The sequence below is a fragment of the Nicotiana sylvestris genome, chromosome 9, assembly GCF_000393655.2.
Source record: "Nicotiana sylvestris chromosome 9, ASM39365v2, whole genome shotgun sequence".
NCBI classification, from domain to species: Eukaryota; Viridiplantae; Streptophyta; class Magnoliopsida; order Solanales; family Solanaceae; genus Nicotiana; species Nicotiana sylvestris.
Genome location: NC_091065.1, coordinates 69,649,324 through 69,660,914, shown reverse-complemented (window position 1 = coordinate 69,660,914; position 11,591 = coordinate 69,649,324). Strand labels below are relative to the sequence as shown.

At 40.9% G+C, this 11,591-nt stretch overlaps 2 protein-coding genes across 2 annotated transcripts; both read right to left on the bottom strand.

Annotated features, from left to right (window-relative positions):
- Positions 1-308: 308 nt before the first annotated feature.
- LOC138877723 (uncharacterized) lies at positions 309-935 on the bottom strand. The gene has a single exon (XM_070157352.1). The coding sequence runs from the start codon at positions 933-935 to the stop codon at positions 309-311; it is 627 nt and encodes a 208-aa protein (XP_070013453.1).
- A 6,391-nt stretch (positions 936-7,326) lies between these two features.
- Positions 7,327-7,991, bottom strand: LOC104225503 (rapid alkalinization factor-like). The gene has a single exon (XM_009777319.2). It carries the CDS (start codon positions 7,908-7,910, stop codon positions 7,560-7,562), a length of 351 nt encoding a protein of 116 aa, XP_009775621.1. The 5' UTR covers positions 7,911-7,991; the 3' UTR covers positions 7,327-7,559.
- Positions 7,992-11,591: the final 3,600 nt, after the last annotated feature.

The window sequence follows — 11,591 nt, the reverse complement described above, 5'->3', positions numbered from 1 at the left end:
TTGTTGGAGTATCGTAGATGCCAGTTTCATTCATACATTAGAGACGCGTGTTGATTTCATATACATAATGGAGTGATTTTATTCATATGTCGGATGTACATGTTGATTTTGTACATAAAATGGAGATTCTTTATATCTAGTCCCTTCATTGCTCGTCATGGAGATATAATCAGTAGGCGGGGCAGTGAACAATACTTCGATCCTCGAGATGTCCCCCTCGTTGCCTCATTAAAAACATCCATAAGAAAACCCGATTGGGACAAAACCCGGGCGAGGGAAAAAGAGTACGACTTGGGTGGCGTCTCTTTTCAGAAGTGGAAGTACTTGAGGTGGGCGACATTCCAGTTATTTTGTAATAGTTTTCCTTCCATTGTTTCTAATTGGAATGCTGATTTGCTTGCTACTGTTGTGATTTTATACGGCCCGTCCCAGTTTGTTCCCAATTTCCTTTCATTCGGGTCCTTCGCTGTTTGCGTTTTGGCCTTTAGTACATAGTCTCCGACTCTGAGTGGTCGTACTTTGGCCTTCTTGTTATAGTACCTTTCAGCTTGTTGTTTTTGGGCCATCATCCTTATATGTGCCATATCCCTTCGTTCGTCGACCTCATCCAGGTTTTGTAACCTGCTTTCGTCATTGCTTGATCCACTTTTATTGGAGTATCTCAGGCTAGGTTCCCCGACCTCAATGGGTATGACTGCGTCAGTGCCGTAGACTAGTGAATACGGCGTCTCACCTGTGCTGGTCTTCGGCATTGTGCAGTAGGCCCATAGCACCTCTAGTAGCAGTTCCGGCCAAAGCCTTTTGGCGTCCTCAAGCTTTTTCTTTAGTATGTTTAATATTGTTTTATTGGAGGATTCCGCTTGTCCGTTGCCGGCAGGATGATATGGCGTGGAGAGTATCCGCTTGATATGCCATTTTTCGAAGAACTCAGTCATCTTTTTCCCGATGAACTGGGGTCCGTTGTCGCTACTGATTTCTTTGGGGATGCCGAAGCGGCATATGATGTTTTTCCAGACGAATATGATGACTTCTTGTTCGCGTATTTGAGCAAACGCACCTGCTTCCACCCATTTGGAAAAGTAGTCAGTTAAAACCAAAAGGAAGCATATCTTACCTCACCCTACTGGGAGGGGCCCGACGATATCCATCCCCCATTTTATAAATGACCATGGAGAGATGACGGAATGCAGGATTTCCCCCGCCTTGTGTATCATAGGGGCGTATTTTTGGCATTGCTCACATTTTTTGACATACTCTGCTGCCTCTTTTTCATAGTGGGCTAGTAGTATCCTGCATAAATAAGACACCTAACGAGGGCTCGGTTGCCTGTATGGGCACCGCAGTGGCCTTCGTGTACCTCTTCGAGCACATTCCTTGTCTGATTTGGTCTAAGGCATTTGGCTAACGGGCCGCCGAACATCCTTTTGTAAAGGTCGTGGTTTATGAGACTGTATCTGGCCGCTTATATTCGGAGCTTTGTGGCTTCTTTTTTATCTTGTGGGAGTATTCCTTCTTGTAGATATGATATGATGCGATTACACCAGTCCCAAGTTAAATTTATAGAATGTACCTCAACTTGGTCTATTGATGAGTGGATGAGGGTGACCACGTTCTCCTTGGTGATGTTTTTAGTTGCTGCTGCCAGCTTGGCGAGATCATTTGCTTCGATGTTTTGTTCTCGGGGTATTTGGCAAATCGACATTCGTCGAATTCTGGCAGCAGTTTGTGGATTTCGGTCTGGTATTTCTGCAACCTGTGCTCCTTAATCTGGAAAGTCCCAGTAACTTGATTTACAACAAGTTGAGAGTCACAGCAGAGGATGACCCGCCGAGCACTATACTTGAGGGCCAATTTCAATCCTGCAATTACGGCCTCATTGTTAGTCATTTCAAGGCATCGTACAGATTGGCAAATTACTTCGCCTGTTGGGACTTCGAGTACGAGACCCAGTCCCGATCCTGACACATTGGACTCACCATCGGTGTAGAAAATCCAGAGGTCGGGTCGTTCAGATGAAGTGGGAAGCGCTTCTTACTTGACTTCGGGCAATATCTCTGCGCTAAAATCGACAACGAAATCGGCGAGCACTTGTGACTTTATTGCGGTTTGCGGTTGATTTGTTATGGCCCATTTTGCCAGTCGACCCGATAATTTGGGTTTGTGCAGGATACTCCTGAGAGGAAAGGTTGTCACCACCTTTATGGGGTGGCACTGAAAATATGGTCTAAGCTTTTGTGAAGCTACAACTAGTGCCAGGGCCAGTTTTTCAAGGTGGGGGTACCTTGTTTCGGCGTCAATTAAGGTTTTGATGATATAGTAAATTGGAGATTGCATACCTTTGTTTTCTCGAACTAGAACTGCACTTACCGCAACTTCGGATACGGCTAGTAGACCAAGAGGCACTCGCCTGGATCTGCTTTGGCGAGTAAGGGTGGCGAAGACAAGTATGCTTTTAGTTTCCTTAGGGCGTCGATACATTCTGAATTCCACTGAAGTCCATTGTATTTCCTTAATACATTAAAGAACTTAAGGCATCTATCCGATGACCGTGAGATGAACCTCGACAAGGCGGCTATCCGTCCCGTCAATTTTTGTACTTGCTTTTTGCTGGTCAGTGTTTTGGGTATTCCTTCGATGGCCTTAATCTGTTTTGGGTTGACCTCTATGCCTTTTTGTGATACCAGGAAACCGAGGAACTTTCCCGAGCTTACGTCGAAGGCGCATTTTTTGGGGTTCGGTTTCATGCCGTACCATATTAATATGTCGAAGGCTTCCTTCAAATGATCAATATGATCTTCTTTCCTTTTCGACTTAACCAGTATGTCGTCGATGTAGACTTCTATTGTTTTACCGAGTTGGTTTTTGAGCATTTTGGTGACCAATCTCTGATATGTCATCCCTGCATTCTTTAGTCCGAACGGCATAACCTTGTAGCAGTATGTCCCTTTGTGAGTGATGAAAGTGGTTTTCTCCTGGTCTTCTTCTTCCATGAGGATCTGGTTGTAACCCGAGTAGGCATCCAAGAAGCTTAGCGACTCGTGTCCTGTTGTTGCATCGATGAGCTGGTCGATGTGTGGCAATGGAAAAGAATCTTTTGGACATGCCTTGTTTAGGTCCGTGAAATCTACACACATCCGCCAGTTTCCATTTTTCTTTTTCACCATGACCACATTGGTGACCTATTGAGGGTATTTTGACTCTCGGACGGAGCCATTTGCGAGCAGCTTATCGACTTCTTCGCTGATGGCTTCGTTGATCGCGGCGTTGAACTTCCTTCTTATTTGCCGCACCGGTGGGTAAATAGGGTCGACATTTAACTTGTGTGTGGTGATATCCTTTGGGATACCTAGAATATCTACATGGGAGAAGGCAAATAGATCGCCATGGTCAGTCAAGAACTTATGAAACTTACCTGATTCCGAGAGGTTGTACCTGATATAAGCCTTTTTATGTTGTCGTTTCCATCTAGCAGGACAGGATCCAGATTTTCTATCATTGATTCGGATGCTTCCCCAATGTCGGGGTCCTTGATAACGTCTATCCGTACGTCAAGTTTTGCTCCCGACATCGCTGATTGCTATGCTTCCGCATTTGCTCCTTTGAGTTGTTGGGTGTGTGCGCAAACTTGGGCGATGCGATAACATTCTTGTGCGGTGCGGTGCTCTCCTCGAATGCTGAATATTCCCCATGGGGTAGAAAACTTGATCACTTGATAGAGACTGGAAGGGACCGCTCGCATGGCGTGTATCCACGGGTGCCCTATGATGGCATTGTAAGTTGTCTCCTGGTTCATGACGTGAAATGTCATTTCCAGGGTGACTCCTCCGGCTAGGATGGGTAGCACTATCTCTCCAGAAGTCCTTTCAACTACATTATTAAAACCTGCTAGCATTATGCAGCGCGGTATTATTTTGCCTTCAAGTCTCATCTACACGAGGACTCGAGGATGGATAATACACGCGCCGCTCCCGTCATCTACCATTATTCTTTTTACATCAGTATCTAGAATACTTAAAGTGATAATAAGAGCATCATAGTGAGGGAAAGACAAACCGTCAGCATCTGACTTATCAATGATGATACTGTCTTCGAGGTTATCATATCGTTCATGGGTGATTGATCGTTTGAGTTTATGTGTGGTGGTGAACTTGACATGATTGATTGTTGTGCCATCACCCCCGCCAATGATCATCTGTATAATGCGAGCGGAAGAAGGCGGTTTTGGAGGTCCCTAGGGTTGTTCACGTCTGCGAGCGAAGTTAGCTCGTCCTCTATCGCTCAGCAACTCTTTCAGGTGCCCCTGGCTTAGCATTCGTACTACTTCCTGTCGTAGTCCTATGTATCTTCGGTTTTGTGACCCCTTTCTTGGTGAAATTCACAGAAAGCGCTCGACTTCCGAGTGCTGGGGTCTAGCCTCATCTTTTGCGGCCATTGCACCTTTGGACCGAGTTCTCTAGGGCGTACACTATTTCTGAAGGAGAAACACAAAAATTATGAGCGGATAGGAGTGTAGGCATACCTTTCTCGTGTCGATATGATGCTGTATGTCGAGGAGGAGCATCCGTGTGCTGCGGTGGAGGCGGGGCAGACGTCCTGATGTAGGGCTGATGCCTTTTCCGACCAAGGCAGGGCCCCAACTGATCTATTCGACCATCGTTGCGACGATCTTTCCTTGCTTCAGTTTGAAGTAACGTCAGTCGTTGGGTCAGACCGTTGAGGTCGTCCTTGTCGGCTCGTACCTCGGCGTAGTAGGCGTTATGGATTTCTTCCCAAGTAGTTGGAGGGTATTTTATGAGCCTGCTTAGCGATTTTCTGGTCGCTCTCGACCCGTTTCTATTTAATCCATTCTGGAAGGCTGCTACTGCCATTCCTTCTGACACATTCAGCAAGCTCATTCTCACCCTGTTGAACCGAGCTACGAAGTCCCTGAGTCTCGCCGTGCATCTGTCTTACGAAAAATATATCATTTACCCTAGCTTCTGCCTTTTTGGCTTCTGCATGGGCAGTGACGAATTTGTCTGCCATTTCCTCAAATGTTGCTATCGAGCGTATCGGTAGTTGAGAGTACCATGTCAAGGCTCTCCCTGTTAGGGTTTCGCCAAACTTTTTCAATAGCACTGATGGTACCTGCTCTTTTGAAAAACCGTTACCTTTTACAGCTGTAACGTAGTGGATGATATGGTCTTCTAGATCGGTAGTACCATCATATATCTTTAAGTATGGCGGCATTTTGAAGGTCTTTGGAATGGCGTAGGGGGCCGCTTCTTCACTGTATGGTTGCTCGATGAATCGACCAACGTCGCGTTTTGGCAGCAACTTTGGAGCGCCTGGTATTTTGTCAACCCTCTCTTGGTGTTCCTTCATTTGGTCACAGAGTGCCTTATTCTAATTTTTCATCTCCTCCATTTTCTTTAAAACGGCTGCAAGTGTATCCTGCATCATTAGCAATATAAGTGTTACCTGTACGGAGGGCGTCTTGCTCATCAGCGTTTATCGTGACATCTGCATGTGCAACATTCCTGTTATCCTTTTGGGCGAGTTTATCAAGTATGGTGTTCAGAGTACTTGTTAGCCATTCTTCCAACAGTCTTCTTACTGCCGGTGGTGCCTCTCCTGTTGCAGATGCACAGGCTTCCCTCTCGCATGAAGCAGTCACGCTTTCGTGCGGGGGAGGTGAAGCGTCTCCCCCGGGTGTGGTGTTTGGTGTTTCATTTTCGTTATCCTCTCTGCTATCTTCGTTGATCGTGTCTAGGAGGTTGGTTGTGACGCCTACTATTGCTTTTTGCCTTGCATCTCCTTTCCCTGCCATTGTTGGTTTGTACCAAGGTGATTATCCATTTCAGGAGTCTAGGCGAAACTAAAATCTTAGCTAAAGAAATTCTCACAGATGGTGCCAAATTGTTTGACCCAAAAGATATTGAAACCTTTTTGATTAAATCAATTAAAGAAGATGAAGAGGTAAATCTCAGCCAAGTATAGTAAACTCTAGATTGAATCTGCAAGGGATGGACAAAATGAATAATGTTTCTTGATATCATGAAACCGAATGATTAAGCGTCAATATGACAACTTTTAATGTAGAAAGATATTATAATGGATGCTCTTAGCCAAAAGTCAGTAAGATATCTCGATCCCCCTTTTACAAAGTCTTTCCCTCCTATTTATAGGGGACAACCCCTTCATGAACCCTAAAAGATATAACATAGAGAATATTCGAAAGTATATTCCTACTGCCTCCTATTGTACCTACACTACTGCAAATGTCGTGCGTCTTCTAACCGCTGTCAGTCGTCGCCGTCTTCAATGACCACAGAACGCTGTGTCGTAAGGATCTCGTCCCTTGTCGTATTCGTCAGTAGCCGTGGTCATCCAAATTTGGACCTATACACAAGGGTTTCTTATTTTGGATAAACATGATTGCTGTAAAGATTTGAAGATTGTGTCATTCAAGCGTCGCAGCTCAGAATTCCTTCTCTCTTTTTCCTTCTGTTGTAGGTGCTCCAGCCACAAACTCGTGATTCAAGTGGCTGGGAGGATGGCTGCGTTTTGCCTGCGACTGTTGATGTAAAATATTGGAGTAGCAGTTCCATAAATCTTTTCCATCTACCTAAGTTTTGATAAGCAGAGTTATCCAAAACTTATGGTCATGGAAGATATAAAAATTAATTCAAAATCTTGATATGTTATGCCAAAGGTTACTCCCCTTTCCTAATTCTCTGTCAAAATATATGACCTTTTTTTAATGTTTCGAAAAGTCAATTCTGGGCTAAAATTCAGAAAGTTCGATAGCCCTCAAAAAGAAATTATGTTCCCTAAGTTATCCTTGTAATTGTTTTCTTTCATAACAGTTTGAAGTTTGGTGGAAAATATGCCTCGCTATCTCCGGTTAAATATCAATTCAGGATTCGAACTCTGGGATGTGCACACGCTCTTACCAGTGAGCCAAAGTGGTGGGCCCTTCCTGATTACTCATCTAGTCATCCTCCACCTAATTTTCAACTAGTACATAAGAGCATCACTGCTTATAACGCTACCAATTCATAAGGCGATAAAGCAAACAGATGTGTCGCTGAACCAGGTTGAACCCCTTAGCTAAACTATTTGACATTAAAAAGAAACAGGGGAATTGACAAACTAGTGTATCTAATTTGTGTAAATGTTATGATTAACAAAAAATTGTAAATGTTGACATCAATTGTTTACGTTTTCTCCAACAGAAATTTACAGATTTAAAATTAAATAAAAGTACCAAGACAATCTTATTATAGTTCAGAATAATTTAAAATTCAATTTTGATGTAGAACTAAAAAGCAATCAATTCCAGAATGAACTTAACAAGTCTACTAATGAAAATTGCATTAAACAGAAATACATGATCACTATCACTTTATTGAAAGCAACTGAAAAAAAAACACTATATATAAACTATAAACACAGGATTTTCATACGCATACAAGATTTATTCTAACCAAAAACAGTAAAATCAAACAATTACATACTAATTAATCAACAAAGAGCAGATAAATCATAAAAACGATTTACACAAATCGATATAACCATTAACTCCGGCAACGAGTAATAGCACTGCAGCCACGGGTATAAGGATTAGCTTCAGCACCTGTTTGGCAGTTATAATAGGAAGCACCTCTTCTAGAACAGGGTACAGTGTTTCTCTGCAGAGCACCATAGCTTATGTAATCGTCAGTTGCTAAAATGCGCCGGTTGCTCTCTGAATCCATTTCGAATTCACCGGCGGCCATGCACTCTGCTATCGTACCGTCACAGCTATCTGTGGCTTTCATCGGAATCCATCCACTCATGTCGAAGTCGCCGGAAGCTTCGCCGGAGATAATCAATAGCGCAATTAATAGTGAAGAGATGATGAAAGTGGAGCTAAACGGCTTCGCCATTGCTAACAAATTTGTCAATGGTAATTGGTATATTTCTCCTCCTAGTTATATATATAGAGAAATAATATCAAGTTGCTTTCTCTTTCTTGTAAGTTCTAACTACTACTACCATACCACTATTTTAGTTCGACGACTCGCAATAGCGCGGGATACAATGGATTTTAAGTATATTTGGCTTTTTTCGTGAAATGGTGTTCATGTTGCCGGTATTTACCAAATTACCATTGCCACAAAATAATGTAACCCAAGTTTAACTATTGAATGTTTTCTAAATATTTTAGATATTAAAAGTAAAATTTTATTACGTACTAGTAATTTTGTATGTAGTTTCTGCACCTGTATTTATTAGAAAGATTAACAATTTACGTCGTCTAACTTTACACAACAGTTAAATGATTGGTCATTTATTCTAAAGCTCGTTATTCTTTTTGGAACCTAAAAAGTATTTATACTTAGTTATTGTCGGGCAGGAATGGATAAAACATAGAGAGAGATTCTTTATTTGTCCTTTTTCATTTAAATTTTTTTATGGGGTGGGAAAAGCTTGTAATAAAGGGAGGTAAAGAAAGGAGAAAAATGACTATCGACGAGATTTGAACTCACATTTAAGTTTTGTATTTGTAATATATATGCTTTGATATGGAATGACTAATACACTGGGAAAGAAAAGAGAGCACGGTAATATATAGGGGAAGGGTTTAAGTGTGAACTTGAGAGTTGAGATCTTATGCTTTGCTTCTGAAAGTTGTTTTGGTTCGAGGTTTGTACAATAATAATTTAAAAAGAAAGTTCACTAGGTCAGGAGGAGAAAATAAAGAAATTGTTTGTGAAATAGTTAATAATTCTGATCTAAAGGCTTCACCCTCAAACTTCTAATCTCAATATTCTCGAAAACATTTTCACCATCTGAATCCACATGGACCACTTGTATCAATAATGTGTTGCTAATTACAAAAAGAAATACTAGTAAACTAAGGGTACTTGAAGTTCTTTTGGGTTAGAATTTGAAAAAATAAATAATAATAATAATAATAATAATAATAATAATAATAATAATAATAATAATAAAAGGATATTTCGGGGAAAGCAGAGTTTATTAGAAGTAATATGGTGTTGATCTAGCACAAGTTCAGTTCAGTTGTCCTAATCTTAGAACCAATAATAATAATAATAATAATAATAATACTAATAATAATAATATTTGAAGTAAGCCAAATCAAGGATTGTGGTTGGAGAAAAATAATTTTAATTGAACACCAAAGTGTGTGGATAACGGTCAATGAAGTGAATTTAGAACCATGAGATTTTATATCTAAATCTCATAGGGACAAAAATACTATATGTGATTTCTCTCATCTATCCACGCCTTGAGGATAGAGTTACCCAATATTTTTGCTGGTGAAAGTAATAGGTGCCCTGGAATTAGTTAAAATACTGGCAAACTAATCCGGACACTACGGTTATAAAAAATAATTTCAATTGACATAAGATGATAATGAGATATTGGTACATTCAAAGAACCTTCTTTCTTAATGGATTTCCTTTTTACCAGTTCAACCGCGTCCTCATTGCTGTTGGAAAGTTTAGTCATCCTCAAACAGATGAACCTTTCAAAACCTAACAAAGAAAATGATGTCAATCTTTCTATATTATTATATGATAAGCAACTCCTGTCTTCTTCTCATCTAATTTTCTTCTTCAGACCTGTTTGGTTTAATTCAAGTCAGTATTTTGGTTCCAACTCTTTGTCTCTAATATTTTAATTTTTACTCCTAACTTATATATACCACAACTATTAACGGAGTCAAACAATTTATTCCTGACTACTTTTAAAAATATTATTGTGATTAATAGACTAGTCTTTTTATAGATTTTAAATATGTAAAATATTATTTCAAGCAATTAAATCATCACATATATATAAGTCATTTATCCTTAAGGTTTTAAGTATGTTGTGTTTTAATTTACAAGTAACAGTTAAATATTCATAGTCCATAAGAAACTGCTGAAATTATGAGTAATCTAGTTTTAAATAAATGCATTTAAGTAGAGTGACCTTGCAGGCAAAGGAGGGATGCAAATTGTCGGAGGAATAGAATACTGCAATAAAATGGGCAATCATCTTGGACGTTGGTCCCTTCACCTTATAGTTTATGTAGAAGTCTTCCCGGCAGAGTTATTTTTTTTTTTTGTTGAAGTAGGTTTAAAATATTGAATACGGTTAAAATCAGGCCTATCCGATTGTACTATTTGATCGGGACCAGAGGATTCTGGCCATCATGAAGATGCTCGAGGAACTCACTAAATGGGTCGAATCAGGAGAAAAAAATTGAGGCTAATGATAGAAAGGTAGAAACATACAACTTACGGATTGATCAAATACCAGGGACACCCCTGATTCTAAAGGGTTTAGATTCGAAGGAGTTCGTATAGAAGCCTTTCCCACCAAGTGCGGCTCCAAAGACCATTCCAAAGAAATTTTGCATGCTAGTACAATGGCACCACTAGTCCTAATGAGCATGTCACTTCTTATACATGCGCAATAAAAGGAAATGACTTAGAAGATGATGAAATTAAACCTGTTCTGCTGAAAAAGTTTGGAGAGACTTATCGAAGGGGGCAATGATATGGTACCACAATTTACCGCCCAATTCCATCGATTCCTTCGCCATGCTTGCTGATTCGTACGTAAAGGCACACGCAGGAGCTATAAAGACCGCGACTAGGAAGTCAGACCTCTTCAAAGTGAAACAAAAGGACAATGAAATACTAAGGGAATTCGTATATCGATTTTAGATGGAACGCATGGACCTACCCTCGGTTACCGATGATTGGGTTGTCCAAGCCTTCACTCAAGGTTTGAACGAGCGAAGTTCGATAGTATTACGACAACTTAAACAGAATTTGATTGAATATCTAGCCGTGACCTGGACCGATGTACATAATCGATCCCAGTCAAAGATCTAAGTCGAGGATGATCAGTTAGGAGCTCCTTCCGATTCTGTTTACCCAAATAGATTCGAAGGCAGGATTCAAAAAGACAACGACAGAGAGCCCCGATCAAATAGAAATCGGCACCAGCCATACAACACAGATCGTAGAAACAACGGGCCGGGACATTATCCCGTTCAAAATGATCAAAGGAATGATCGAGGTCAAACTCCCGAAGGTTCATGAGTAAGAGTGGCTTAGATAAACATGTAGAGCCTAAACAAGCGCCATGGTTATTAGAATACAACTTCAGCGTCGACACATCAGGTATTGTATTAGCCATTGGATGAATCAAGGATACTAGGTGGCCTAGACCCCTACAAACCGATACAGCTCAAAGGAACCCTAATCAAATGTGAAAATACCATGGAACCCATGGTCACATAACCGAAGATTGCAGACAGTTAAGGGAGGAGGTAGCCCGTTTGTTCAACGACGATCATCTCCGAGAGTTCTTGAGTGACCGAGCTAAAAATTACTTCAGAGACAGGGATGCAAATAGGAAAAACAAACAGGAAGAACCGCAACACGTGATTCATATGATCATTGGTGGGGTCAATATTCCTCAAAGCCCGATATTTAAATGCACCAAAGTGACAATCACAAGGGAGAAGCGTACCTAGGACTACTTACTAGAGGATACCTTATCTTTCAACGATGAGGATGCAGAAGGGATCGAATAGCCTCACA